This window comes from Chanodichthys erythropterus, chromosome 13, assembly GCF_024489055.1.
Source record: "Chanodichthys erythropterus isolate Z2021 chromosome 13, ASM2448905v1, whole genome shotgun sequence".
In the NCBI taxonomy this organism is placed as follows: Eukaryota; Metazoa; Chordata; class Actinopteri; order Cypriniformes; family Xenocyprididae; genus Chanodichthys; species Chanodichthys erythropterus.
The window spans coordinates 9,572,906-9,588,034 of record NC_090233.1 but is presented as its reverse complement, the minus strand read 5'-3'; the positions used below and the strand labels follow the sequence as shown (position 1 = coordinate 9,588,034).

Here is a 15,129-nt window from a genome sequence, read left to right as displayed (position 1 = left end):
GTTGTGAATAAACTAACCAAGATGAGATTTACATAAAAAGATGACTTTAAGATTCAAAGAAATGTAGGAACAGGAGATTGGAATTCAATATGAAAAATAGGGATGAATCAATAATTGCAGGACTCCGTTTAGGACATAGAGGATTAAATGCCAATTTGAATAAAATTGATGAGCACCCTGCAGGGAAATGTAATAAATGCAATGAACGTGAAACACATTAATTTACACTGGATAAATATATGGGAAAATCCCTATGAAAGATGGAGTTTTGGGATTCTTAAAAACAGTCGAATGGTGGCAGTAATGCGCCTAAAGGTTTGTCCACCGCCAATAAATAGAAAGAAGAAGTAGAAGTGGACGTCAAGAAGCTGCTGGGCAAACATGCGAGCTTTTCCCTTTGAGTGTCCACAAGACAAATGGCGAACGCCTGTGACAGGTGCTGAATAAGGTATGGTTAAGCCCTGTACATTTCAGAACCAGTCGAGCTGTGAACGACTTCGGACAGTTTCTGCATGAAGTACATCAGATGCAATGTTTTTCAAATGCATAAACGTTTCATTCGTTTTTCATTCAATACTTTATGCACAGCGTATTACAGCACCTTCATGTAAAAGAACAAAGTTCAACATATGCATATTTAACCCTTGTGCATTAAAAAAAAGCTACACATAGGTGCAAAATGGACAAAAATGTCCATGCCAAAAAACTGTCATAAAAATATGATTTATAATATTTTTTTCCACTTTCACTGATGTCAATTTTTTAACCAGCATCTGTTCTTTCCATAGATACCGAACATTCATTAATTTTAAGAACTTTAACCCTTTAAATGCTGGTTTTCTTTACATAATGCCAAAGGTGTTTTTTTTTTATGAAAAAAATAAAAATAGTTTATTTTCATAAACTAAATGCTAAGCAGATTTTTTTTCTTAGCTTATTAGATTCTTGGGTGGGTCAATGAAGAACAACAACATTAATTTTGAGGCATTTATATTTTTTATGTAGTGTCAGATTTTTTAACAAAAGCTAACACTTAGGTCCATAATGGACAAAAATGTCCATGCCAAAAAAACTGTCATAGAAATATTATATACTATTTTTTAGTATCCAGCATCTGTTCTATCCATAGATACCAAACATTCATTCATTTTCAGAATTTTAACACTTTACAAATTGGTTTCTTTACATCCTCGGCTTCTAATGCACCTTTGTGCTCACTGTCAGTGGACAGCACTAGCTTCAGAACTTCCTCTGCTGAGTAACGTCTCTTTAAACAATGAAATGATCGACCCCTCAAGCACCACATATTTATAGATTTGGCTGTGAGGACACCTGTGTGAACTCAAACTTTGTATAAAATCTACCAGACTAAACAATCAGCATTTTCTTGTGGTGAAAACTAAAACAATGTGTTTAGGGGCTTCTGAACTTCTAGTTCAAATTCAAGCGTACCTTTTATCTCCGTACAAAAACAATAAAAAGTGAAAAAGTGCAATCAAGGGTTAAGATGCGTGTTTGGTCGAAAAGGAAAAACCTCAAAGCCTTCTTTGACCTTTTTCATAGTTTTCACATGGCCCTATGACCCTGCCAAGGGTGTGACTCATACATGGAGTGGGATTTTTGATTGCCAGTAAGATATAATTTCTTTCAAACTAATTACACACATTACATTTTCAGTAAACTACGCTCTGACATCCTTACCAATATACCCACACAATTATAGCTACATTATTTTTTTAAAATTGACTCTATAATAGACTATAATATACATAAGGTTGCACAAGGGTTAAATACCAATAAAGTGAAGTCTTTATTTTTTATCTATTTTATTTTGATAAACATGACAGAACATAACATTAAGTTATAAAACCAGTGATTTGTGAGCAGTAGAGGAACGTAAGCGTGGCAACAAGTTAGCCACAAATATGTAGATTACCTTTCAAAAGAAGATAAACAAAGATATGTGAGCAAACTGCAAGTTTTGGGCACTGGATCTTTTTTAATAAATCGGTTTGAATGAAAGATGACTCCCTCATAAAGACTTCACTTGTTTCATTACTGGATGAATCAGTGTTTTTGAACGAATCTGTTGAATGAATGATTCAATGAAAAATACGTTTTTTAACACTCACTTGTCGCCACCTACTGGTGTAACAGTGATACATTTATTTATTTATTTTAAAGCTGCAGTCCGTGATTTTTGGCCCTCCAGCGGTAAATAAACAGAACTGCACGCGCCTTGCGGAAGAACATTGTAGCCGGAGCTACTTTTCTCCATGTAGGTCTATGGCGAGTCACGCAGTTACTGTGATACTCTGCGGCGGGTCCTACCAGTCTGGTCCTAAATAGTCCAGATATAAACACTTATTATAAGTGTACAATAATGAGTCAGGGAAAGACAAAAACATGGTTTGGAAAATGGATTCATGTTGTACATTCTCATAATATAATCTTTTGTAAATTTTGAACACAAAAAAAGTTACGGACAGCAACTTTAAGCATCAAGTCAAGTAAGGTAATTTACTCTATTTAAATCACTGTTTATAACCAAACTATAAACTTTTATTGATTTCTGTGATAGTTTGAATGATTGTAACAAAAATAATGATACTGTGTGGTTAGAAAGACTGTTTCATATACATGATGACAACTGCTCTCTCTGGGTCAGAGGCCGTTTAGGAATAAGATTGTGTGGGTTTTTAAATCGAGATCACAATCTATTAACAATTAATTGTGCAGCTCTATTAAATATACACTTTACTGATGATGCATACTACATACGCAAGCAGATGAGCCCAGAATATGAACACAACTCACTAAATTGCACGTTAAGCATTTTCTTTGTTTTGTTTTTTTTTAAATGGGAAAATGCTTAACATGAAACATTGTGTTCATATTCTGGGTTCATCTGCTTGCCTGTAGTGTGTTTTATTAATAAGGTGTACTTAAGGTTATACTCCACTATCACTGTCTTGATGCATTAAGGCATTTTCTTTATCATAGTTTTCTATGGAAAAAGCTTTACATGCAAGTAAGCACGTTGTGTTCATATTCTGGGTGCACCTGTTCGCCTGTATATAATATGCATCATCAATAAGGTGTATAATGAATTTGGTCTGTTAATATTACAGTTTTAATACAGTACATTAGTAAAACTGGTGAAAATAAACAGTCTCGCAGTGGAGAAAATTGCCATTTTTGCCTTCCAGGTGGGCATTTCTATAAGGGTGTGATGTCATGTGAAACTATAATTTATGCTTGCATCCATTCTATGCACTAATTCTATTTATTTATTTATTTATTTATTTTTTTATATATATATAGTCTTGGCAGAAGTGTGTGTGAACTAGTATTCTGCAAGCACACTGGATTTGAGTTTGATACAAGTGTTGGAAATATGACTTGCTCAGAGGAAGCAGAGGCACAATTTGCAGAGATAGAACTTCTATTAAGTATGTTTCCAAGTGAAGAAGAGTTACAAGTGGATGAGCTGTCCCATGCAGAGCTCAGGGCTTATGTGGAGGGCTCAGCTCATACTCCCCCCAGCACCAGACCTCAATTCAGCATCAAGCTGAAGTTGGAGAACCTTGAAGTAAGTGTGGGAAATACATTAAAATGCACTCTTTGTTCTTCATCATTTAATTCCTGTCACTCTCATTTTTTTTACCTGATAGGTGAGCATTACGTTGTTGTGCACTTACCCACCTGACTACCCGAAAGTGTTGCCAGATATTACTATCAGGTATTTAAATACTTTAAGTTTCCAATTATTACTTTGTATAGGCTGTTTTGATTGATTGATTGATTGATTGATTGATTGATTGATTGATTGATTGATTACTCAGTGATATATTTGAATACACACTGACAGTGGCCATGTCTATGGGAGTCCTATTGGACTTGATCTATGATAATTTGATGACAGTCCTGAAGGATACCAGAACATGCATTAAAATGGAGGGGAGGCAGAAAGGAGGGGTAGTGTACAGTCAGCATATTGTTATGCAAAAGAAACCTCTTCAGGGTGATACAAGACCACACAGTGCAATTATCCCACTTATGTGGCTATTTGACATATAACTAAATAATTGAACAAAAAATGTTAATTTGACATATTTTATTACCTCAAAATGACCCACTGTACTTGCTTAAAGGGTTAGTTCACCCAAAAATGATCCTAAAAGGATATTCTGTCAATAATTACTCACCCTCATGTCGTTCCACACCCGTAAGACCTTCGTTCATCTTTGGAACGCAAATTAAGATATTTTTGATGAAATCCGATGGCTCAGCGAGGCCTCTATTGAGAGCAAAGCCACTGAACCTCTCAAGGTCCATAAATGTACTAAAAACATATTTAAAACAGTTCATGTGAGTACAGTGGTGCTACTTTAATATTATACAGCGAAGAGAATACTTCTTGGGTGCCAAAAAAAACAAAATAATCACTTTTCAACAATATCTAGTGATGGCTGTTTTCAAAACACTGCTTCGGAGCTTTACGAATCGAACCAGTAGTTCGGAGCGCCAAAGTCACATGATTTCAGGAGCTTAGCTGTTTGGAGATCCGAACAAATCCGAACAAAAGGTTCGTAAAGCTCAGAAGCAGGGTTCTAGAAGTTAGAACTGTGAATTGGAACAGTACTTGTGCAGCGAGTGATGACTTTTCACAGTCCACAAGAACACAAGTACAGACAAGAATGCATATTGAGAATATGCTGAAATATACGAAATATGCAGAAATATACGGGTCAGATAAGGCCTGGGACACATTAGAAGAATTTCAAATCTTAACTGATTTTAAAACCATGGGAGAACACAGACATAATGACAGTTTTTACAGATTTTTAGCATTATAATCCTATGGATGCACATGCTAGATGATTCGGCCAAACCACTGACCTGTCAATTCTAGGAACAATTTTACAGTGACATGAGATATCAAATGAGTGACACTTACGATATCACAGGACAGTCGATGTTGTCGGATGGCTCTCCCTGCACACATTCTGTTTTGCAGTGAAAAAAGAAAAAAAAAAAAGAATATGGGTAATCTCTTAGAGTTATCAAAAGTACTGACTTCGGTACCTTTCAGTACTGAAATTTTAAAAATGTTACACTTTGAGTGGATTCATAAACGCCGCTGATTGGCCATTGTTTTGACACGCTCATCGGATATAATTAAGATTGACTACAATGATCAACACACGGCAGCGTTTGAAAGCACACGGAAGTGTTTGAATTTGAAAGCGGGAGCGTTTGAAAGCAGGCATCTATCAGCCGAATGGTATGCAATAGATGCCAGCTTTCAAACGTGTCCGTGTGTATCTGCGTAAGCGCTTGGTGAAGAGTGTCATTGTTGACTATTTACAACGTTTTTACAGCTTTGATCATTAAAGCCAATCACAGACATATCCAATGAGCTGTGAACACAATGGCCAATCAGAGTTTAAGAATCCACTCAACAGTGATCAAAGCGTCAAATTTTTTAAATTTCAGTACCTACTAGGTACTGAAGTCGGTACTTGTTTTGACAATTCTAGATCCTCTTTCTCAATACTCCATTTTTGTGGCATGTTTGTGGCTGCCAGCTTTTTAAAGCATGATCGCTCTCATCGGCTATCACGGGTATCACATCAGAGGCAGCCTGATCAAGTATCAAAAATATCAAACGTGTTTGATATTTATGATATGGGATTGTGGAGGCTCTGACGTGATCAGGAGCAGTAAAATAATTGTAATGACACCACACAATTGAGGACTTTTTGGACAAAAAGTCAGTTGCGAGACTTGCGACAAGCCTTAAATCAGGTCACCCTAAATTGTTTTGTTATGTTGAAATCCTATAAAATATCTGAATTCTATGGAAGCCCGTTTCCGCCACTAAAAAAAAAAAAAAAAAACGCCACTTAAAAAAAAAAAAAAAAAAGCCACTAAAAAAAAAAAAAAGATTAATTGCGACTTTTTATCTCAGAATTGCGAGTTATAAAGTCAGAATTCTGAGATATAAAGTCGCAATTGCGTGATAAAAAGTCAGAATTCTGAGATATAAAGTCGCAATTGCGAGTTATAAAGTCAGAATTCTGAGATATAAAGTCGCAATTGCGAGTTATAAAGTCAGAATTCTGAGATATAAAGTCGCAATTGCGTGATAAAAAGTCAGAATTCTGAGATATAAAGTCGCAATTGCGTGATAAAAAGTCAGAATTCTGAGATATAAAGTCGCAATTGCGTGATAAAAAGTCAGAATTCTGAGATATAAAGTCGCAATTGCGTGATAAAAAGTCAGAATTCTGACTTTTTTTCTCGCAATTAACTGATGGTCAGTATCTCTGTCTGTAACAGCGCATCCAACGATAGACGTGCTGCAGTGAAGTCTGAAGCTGTTGGATGTATTAAAATGTGCCACTTCAGCTTTGTCTGATTTATTGCGCCTCCGCCACAGCTGATTCTTCTTCTTCTTATGATTATTATGATATTGTTATTATCGTGTAAAATTCATTAGTGTATCCATTCTGTTAAAAACAACTTTTATTGTCCAAATACCTCGACTGTAATTTGCAGAATTGCATGATTCTATTTCTACCCTTGAGTTGCAAAGTTAATGAAACATGATAGGTATTGGTTGTTTTAGTATTAAGCCCACTAGATGGCAGTAAAAGCTGTTTTTTCTCCTTGAAACGCTGTGTACAAGGTTACCGTGGAAACATTCTATATGCATATTCCTGCGTAATGCATATGTCCGGAGACTAATCTATATGTGTCTCCTCCAGTAAATTCAATATTTCTTTATTGGTAAATCGGCGCTAGAAATAATCCTTTATGATGTCCTCTATTTAATGTATAATAATAACAAAGCAGTAATCCTGATGGTCAGTCGCAATGAAAGGAAACGCAAGCAAAGTAAGAACTGTGAGAAATAACGTTTCACAGTAGTGAGAAAAAGTCAGAATTCTGAGATATAAAGTCGCAATTGCGAGAAATAAAGTCAGAATTCTGACTTTATATCACGCAATTGCGACTTTATATCTCAGAATTCTGACTTTATAACTCGCAATTGCGACTTTTTATCTCAGAATTCTGACTTTATAACTCGCAATTGCGACTTTATATCTCAGAATTCTGACTTTATAACTCGCAATTGCGACTTTATATCTCAGAATTCTGACTTTATAACTCGCAATTGCGACTTTATATCTCAGAATTCTGACTTTATAACTCGCAATTGCGACTTTATATCTCAGAATTCTGACTTTATATCACGCAATTGCGACTTTATATCTCAGAATTCTGACTTTATATCACGCAATTGCGACTTTATATCTCAGAATTCTGACTTTATATCACGCAATTGCGACTTTATATCTCAGAATTCTGACTTTTTATCACGCAATTGCGACTTTATATCTCAGAATTCTGACTTTATAACTCGCAATTCTGAGATAAAAAGTCGCAATTAATCTTTTTTTTTTTTTTTTAGTGGTTTTTTTTTTTTTTTTTTTTTTGGCGTTTTTTTTTTTTTTTTTTTAGTGGCGGAAACGGGCTTCCATAGAATTCCCATTAGTTTCAAAGTTATTATATATGTCAATATATAATTGTATTCTTTATTAGGATTATATATATATATATATATATAATTTTTTTTTTTTTTTCCAGATGTTCTGAGCTCACTAGATCACAGCAGATGCTGCTTCACTCCAACCTCAACACCTACCTGTCTGAAAACTGCAGTGGTGATGTGTGTATTCTTTCTGCTGTGCAGTGGATCAACGAAAATGCACAAGAATATATAACTAAAAGTGTCCCAGTCAGCGATCCCAAGAAGGAAAATGTTTTAAAGCAGTCAAATGAGACCTTCACTAGACTCTGGATCTACAGCCATCATATCTACAATAAGATCAAGAGAAAGAACATTCTGGAATGGGCAAAGGAGCTGAATCTTTCTGGGTTCAGTATGCCGGGAAAGCCTGGTATTGTGTGTGTGGAGGGTCTTCAGTCTGCTTGCGATGAGTTCTGGGCCAGGTATGAAATCTAAAACAAATCAATAGGGTCTACACTTATTCTTTTGTGAGCATGCCTTTTGAGTGTAAATTCAAATACCAAAGATGAGTTAAATACCTCATTTAAAATAGATTTTGTGTGTGTGCACGTGTGTGTTGGTTTGACTATACTTGGGAGGTCATTTATTGTTTAGGGGCCTGTATGTGTATGTGTGTGTTTGTTTCATGGCTATTTAGATGGTTATAAACCATTTTTGGAATTTATAGACATAAGTTGAAGTGTTTCAGTTTGCTAATATTTAATAAGTTTGAAAACCTCTGATAGATGATAAAGCAAAATCATAATTACCTTTTAATTTTGATGATTTTTTATGTTTTATGTTCTCTGCAACTAATAATTGACAGTACTTTATGGAAAATACTTATGGTTGTCATACATGGTTATGGTATACATACTTTATGGTTGTCACAAACCATCTCAATTTAATTTTAACAATTTGGTTTTATTATTATATTATATTATTATATTACCAGTCAAAAGTTTGGAATAATTAAGATTTTTTTTAATGTTTTGAAGTTTCTTATGCTCACCAAGGCTACATTTATTTGCTAGAAAAAAACAGTAATATTATGAATTAAATATTATTACAATTTAAAATGTTATCTTTTTGAATATATTTTAAAATTATAATTTATTCCTGTGATGGCAAAGCTGATTTTTTTTTTGGTGCAAATCTTTTATATATTTTCCAGGGTGAAAGTTTTAACATGGAAAAGAATTATGGTTCGTCACAGAGAGGATGTCCCTTTGGAAAACAGCTCGATGGAGGAGGGAATTGACTCCCTCCGTAAATTCACTGGATTTCATGAAGCCATTTTTGAACCTCATGGGACCAGAGGAAACCACATGGACCTTGGACAGCTTTATCAGTTCCTTAATGACAAAGGATGTGCTGAAATCTTTCAAATGTACTTTGGCATTGAGGGGAGATAATGCACACAGACACAGACAAACTATTATTTTGAAATTTTGCCTTAATTTTGGTCTTAATATTGACAACATTAATTGTTGTCTCAAAAGGATGCACCTGTGCCATCACTCCTCAAATTTCTCTTTTTCATGAAATGGAGTTTATCTTCCCTTTGTGGAACACAACGTTGTTCCGAATGTGTGCTTTCACTTATAGAGACATTCGTGCCTGCCCACTTTTTCAGCGACGTTGGTTCTGGAAGCATTTTTTCAATTAATTTTTCCCATAGAGATTTTTAAGTCTTTAAATGTTATAATCAGTTAACTAAACCAACCAGCTACAAGGTGAATCATACACTTTGATAAATCAGGTCACAAACTTTGATTTGAAGCAAAAAAGTATTTAAAAAATTGACAAAAAAGCAAAGGTACAAAACTGTACTTGGCAGCTTTATTGAGGAAAATAACTACAATCCCATGAAGCATTGCAAACAGCATATGAACAGCAATATGGGAGGCTAACTTGATTACGTCACGCATGTTTTGCTTGTTGTGGCTCTCTGTTGGGTGGAATTTTATGTACAGCATCATGAGCAATGTATTTTTTCACCAAAATCTGTTAACCATGATTGTTTTAAAAATCAATTGCAATGTTGCAGGATGATGGCTTCAACAGAAGCAATTAACATTGATTAACAACCTTATAGCTCAGTAGGGCTGTATTTAAAGATTTATAAGTTATCATTAAATCAACATCTCTAGAGTTTTTACTTAACACCCTGATTGTTGTACTCTATTGCAAGGACTCTGGAGATCACTAAAATGATTATTAAAGAGGTGTGTGAATTTGCAAGACACCGTAATATGCTCAGGCCCCCTCCCTGCTTATCATGGTGATGAGATACATAACAGACTGTTGTCATTGAATGGTTGGATGTCTTAAGTGGTGCCTACAGAATAACATAGGCTTCGTAAATAATTGAACAAGTTAACAAGAGTTTGTTTTGATTTTATTCTTTATTTTCACAATGGCAATTTTACATAAAGGCAACAAGTTAAAATCATTTATTTTTACATTATGACTGTCTGCAATCTCCTTCACATTATGAAATGGAATATCATGTCTTCTAATGGTAATTTCCCACTGAGGTAAGTTGTATCTTGTGTGAGCTGAAATGTTTTGTTTAGGTTTGTATGTCTTCCATTTGAATTAGAATCGCTCACATCACTTAACTCAGTTATTTGTAGAATTTCATTTCAATCACATATTATCTTATAGTTTCCTATAAAGGTATCTGCCACTATCAGGTAACCCAGCTTTATTTCCTTCCCAATGCCAGTTTTTGGCAAATTTGGCAGTTAAATTTGGACCTTGTCTGCAGGCTAATCACATGCTTATGCTTTGGGCTAATATTAAGTGTTATAAATATTAAATAACTCCAGATTTAGATGTTACTTACCTGGTATTACTTACCTGGTAAAACGAGAGGCTTAAGATCTCTAGAACTGAAGCATAATAGGAATGCTTATTATTTGCAAATCATCACATTTTCCTGATAAAACAACACATTTTGTTTTTATTTTCAGAAACATTTTCATTTTAATGTGGCACAGACGTATATATTGGCTGGAACTTCTTTAATGACCGTGGCATGAACCTCTGCACCATTGAGAGGAGACTTTGTGGTGGACAGGATGGGTATCTGTGTTATCCAGTCGGTCATGCAGGAACCTCTGGGAAGATTTGAAACCTGAGTTTCTATTACACAGAGCACTATAAACACTGTGGGGTGCAGCAGCATGAACCTTCAGGCTGGGCACGAAGCTCTGGGACCAGGGCAGCTATGAAAAGGTACCCTGTCGAGTAACTTCTGTGATGCCTGTGACTCAGACCTCTCTAACCTCAACAGCTTCTGGTGCAGCAGCATCAAGAAACTTTAAGGCGGCCTTCTCAGAGATTTCTGGAGCGAACCTGTCAGGATCTTTGGAACCAAGGTGCCATGTGGCAGAAACCTTTTGAGCAGCAGTGCGAGGAACCTCTTGATACCAATGAGGCTGTCCTGGGTCTTTCAAGTCAGGAACCTCTGTGGGGCTTCAGCAGGTTTTGAAGCATCAGAGACAGGAAACTTCATGGCTGTTTTCACTGGGAATTCTGGAGCAGCCCTGACAGAATCTTGACTCAAGGTGGCTGAGAAAGAGAGTTCAGTTTCCTCTGATGCATCTGTGACAGATCTCTGGGAAGAAACTTCTGGGGTGGCGGTGCGAGGAACGTGGGACTGGCTGGACTGAGAGCTCTGGGTGACTCCATTCTTAAAAATATGATTGGATGGTATAATATACATCCTAAGGTGAGTAGTTCTGCAAGACGCAAAACCTCCCACCTCAAGCCAAGGCGCCAGACGAAACCGAGGCCCACCAGCCTGCAAGATGCTAAGGCTGGAGGGATGGAGAGGCTAACTTAACTAAAACTACACATCCCTAGGCGAGTAGTTCCGCAAGGCGCTAAAACTACTGGTTCAAGCCAAGGCGCCAGACGCAACCAAGGCCTGCCAGCCCCGCAAGACGCTAAGGCTGAAGGGATGTAGTGGCCATCTGTGTCCGCCCGCCAGACGCAAGGCTAACCCTCTCCATGACCTGAAACACAATTACAAATTTCTAATATTCAGATAATCAAGCCAAACCAACAAATATCCAAAAAAATAAGCAAATATAAATATATCTTTAAAATCATTTTAGCTTGTCTTAGACTCAGTACCTTAAACCAGTCATGGGAGCGCATCTCGTCCAGGTGGATTCTCTGCTCTGGGTTGCTCTTTAGGCAACCTCGAATAAAACGGCAGCATTCTGTGCAGAAAGATGGAGAGATGTCTGATTATGTACTTCAACTTTACACTTTTACACTTGCTCTCTAAGCTCTAAAAATGGAAGATATTCCATCATTAATCATAAGAACATCTTTTTTGTTCTAACCATCTGAGAAGCCTGGCTGGAACCAGGCATCAGCGTCCATCAAACCAATATCGCAGCTGTCTGGGTAAAGGCTGGTGATCATGACAAACACCAGCATCCCCAGGGACCACACTGTTGCCTGCTTCCCATAGTACTCGCCCTTCTCAAAGTACTCAGGAGGGCAATACCTTGCTGTCCCTGGAGGTAGGATTTTGTCATGTGTATAATTGCTTTTTCACACTTTAATTGAAATGGTGTTTAAAAATAATATTATGATTGACTAGTCTTTGTTATAGTAATATCTCGCTGTGTGACGTCTGATTTAGTCGTGGTGTAACTAGTCACTAGAATTTAAGTCCCAAACTACATGTACATACCAGAGTAGGTTTTGTAAGACGAGCTTCTCAGGAGGTCTCCACAGCCGAAATCTATCAATTTGACCTCCAATGTCTCCGTGTTGACCAAGAGATTCGGCATTTTGATGTCCCGATGGAACACCCACCGGGAACAGCACACGGCGGCAGCGTCAATTACCTGCTACATGAAATGGCACGCCAACTCCTCACTGAAGAGGCCTTCATACTGCAGCCAAAAGCTGTGCATGTCCATGCAGTGTGAGGGCCGCTCTAAGACCATGATGAACTGGTCGGGATGGTCCTGCCAGTCCAGAACCTCTATTATGTGGCGACACCTGGGGACTTGATTGGCCATGAGTGTCAGGGCCACCTCAAGAGGAACTGGTCTGGGATGATCAGGCTAGAAGAATGACCGTTTTTATTATTGTTAGTTATCAAAGTGGTTTCTCATATAATGATTTAGCCCAGTAAATTTATCTATTGAAAAATTATGTACTCTGTGATTTACATTAAAATTTTTCAAATTGCAAACAGTGACTGAAAGGAGATGACATAAAGAGCCCAGTCTACTTACAAGGCTGATGTACGGCTCATTCTCCATCTTCGCTGTGAATTTCACAGCTACCTGGAGGCCGTCTTTGCAACGTGTCCCTTCAAAGACAGAGCCAAATCCTCCTTCCCCTAACTTCTTGCCAATGGTGTACTTCCAGCAAATGTGGTCTATTAAACATATTTATAGTTATTTTAATTTTTTTACTGGTCAATAAAGGAGTGTCCTGCGGCGTGGCCATATTTATTGTAAAGTATTTTGTTTCTAATTCTCATACAATTATTATACTTTTAAAAATTAATTTGTCACATGGCTACTTAAGTGAACAGCAAAAAATGTCCAAGTCTACGTTCACACTGCAGGCTGAAACGACCCAATTCCGATTTTTTTTTGCCCCTATGCGACCTGTATCTGATCTTTTCATGACCGTCTGAACGACACAGATCCGATCTTTTCAAATGTGACCCAGGCCACTTGGGTATGTGGTCCTGAATCCGATACGTATCTTTTGAAATGCGACCTCCGTCTGAACGGCCAGGCCACATGTATCCGACCCGTACGTCATTGATACGCTACAAATGTCATAATTGTGCGTTGAAGTAGGCGGGAACGAGAAGATAAACAACAACCATGGCGGACGATGCTGCTGAGACCAGTCAATGGAAGGGATGCGAGGTCACAGATTTAATTAATATTTGGGGTGACCGCTCTATTCAGGCCAAACTAGAGGGCTCTTATCGGAACCGGGCGGTTTACGAGAACATTTCCAGCGAAATGGCCGAGCGTGGTTACAGACAATCCTGGCTCCAATGCCAGCGAAAAATAAAAAGCCTCCGAGCCAAATACAAGGAGGTTAAAGACTGGAACAAACGAAGTGGCCGTCTACTTCCACAAACAACTAGTGACGTCGTTGACCGTTGCGTACTCTTCTGCGCATGCGGGTCACTTCTGGGTCATTTCACGTTCACACAGGAGATCACAAAAGGTCGCTTTTAATTGAAAATGTGAACGGCCTTGCAAAAAAATAATTTTTTTTCAAAAAATCGGAATTGAGCACTAAGCCCTGCAGTGTGAACGTAGCCCAAATGGTTATTTAAAATTATGAAATACAAAAAAAAAAAAAAGAAATCTTACAGCTGCATTATTTAAAAAAATATACTTTCCTTTATACATATTCACCTGAAATAATATATTGTAAAAGATACTTTATAAACTCACCCTCGATCCTCATGATCTCATCACAGTCCAGCTGTCTCGGCAGATGCGATCCAGTTTCACCTGCTGATGGACTGGCTGGACTGTCCTGATCTTGAGGCTGGACATCTTCCACTTGCTGGTTTTCGGCAGTGTGTGGGACTTCATGACTACTGGAAGGAGGTTCCTGATGATCACTGTCCTTTACAGTACAGATGACTTCATGTAAAGAAGTCTGATCTAAAGAGAAGAATATCAACCACAAGCTTGTTTTAATTAAATATTAACAATAAAATATTACATGTTTGTATTAATTTTAAATTTAGGGGAACTTTTGTTTACTTGAACTCTTGTAATTCAAACTATGTTTCATATTCAAACATCACATTGTGGAATAAAGTAATTGATCTGCCTTTTAATAATGTGTGATGGTAATGTGTGTTTTTATGTTGTGTGTAAATGATTAAGAAAGTTTTTGTTGTTGAGAGCTCATCATTTAACGTACCATCAGTACATGGGCCCTCATCAGTGTCCTGGTCCACCTCACCCTGCTCCACCTGCTCATCCCGAGCTTTGGTGGATTTGGGGCGAGAACAACAACAGAAAAAAGAGGCAAACCTCCGAAATCTCCTCTTTTTCTGCCTCTTATTCTTTGTTTTCTCTCCCCCTCTATCCTTTCTCTCCTGCCCGCCTCCCTCACCGATACCTTCAGGCGTCTCGTTAGGACGAGGATGGAGCTCCGCCTTGTGGTCGGTGGATGTCAGTGTAGTACAGGGATTTGTCCCGTGCACACAATCGCCTCCTCCCTTCGCTTTCTCTCTACGAGATAGTCACTGTCCCATAATGAACACGATAAAAACCTATCAACAACTGTAAACACACAGTAAACACCGGTGATACTGACTCCTTACTCGCTACAAAGAGAGCAGGTGAGTTTCACATATTATACAGTCCCACGTTCTGAAATCCTCTATGGCGCCATAAGAGCTGCATACAGGAGATTCGCACAAATTATGTTATTTGTGTATATATATATATATATATGTCTGTGTATATATATGTATGTATATGTATATATGTGTATGTGTATAAAATATTACTTGTTAAAAA

General features: G+C 37.4%; 1 protein-coding gene and 1 pseudogene across 3 annotated transcripts; one reads left to right on the top strand and one right to left on the bottom strand.

The window, feature by feature from the left end:
• The first annotated feature begins 347 nt into the window (after nt 1-347).
• rwdd2b (RWD domain containing 2B) lies at nt 348-9,927 on the top strand. Of its 3 annotated transcripts, none has more exons than XM_067407110.1 (5): nt 348-448; nt 3,325-3,592; nt 3,675-3,742; nt 7,657-8,022; nt 8,754-9,927. In XM_067407110.1, the coding sequence occupies exons 2-5, from the start codon at nt 3,398-3,400 to the stop codon at nt 8,992-8,994; spliced, it is 870 nt and encodes a 289-aa protein (XP_067263211.1). In that variant the 5' UTR covers nt 348-448; nt 3,325-3,397; the 3' UTR covers nt 8,995-9,927. The 3 variants fall into 3 exon arrangements, with proteins under 3 accessions (XP_067263211.1, XP_067263212.1, XP_067263213.1); XM_067407111.1 differs by having other exon boundaries at nt 354-2,515; XM_067407112.1 differs by lacking the exon at nt 348-448 and having other exon boundaries at nt 2,937-3,592.
• Nucleotides 9,928-11,039: 1,112 nt separating this feature from the next.
• On the bottom strand, nt 11,040-14,861 carry LOC137034928 (serine/threonine-protein kinase pim-2-like; annotated as a pseudogene).
• Nucleotides 14,862-15,129: the final 268 nt, after the last annotated feature.

Coding starts and splice junctions, on each gene's coding strand:
- rwdd2b (XM_067407110.1), top strand. CDS start 3,398: ATGACTTGCTCAGAGGAAGCAGAGGCACAATTTGCAGAGATAGAACTT. Junction 3,593..3,674: donor TGAAGTTGGAGAACCTTGAA/GTAAGTGTGGGA, acceptor TTTACCTGATAG/GTGAGCATTACGTTGTTGTG. Junction 8,023..8,753: donor TGCGATGAGTTCTGGGCCAG/GTATGAAATCTA, acceptor TATATTTTCCAG/GGTGAAAGTTTTAACATGGA.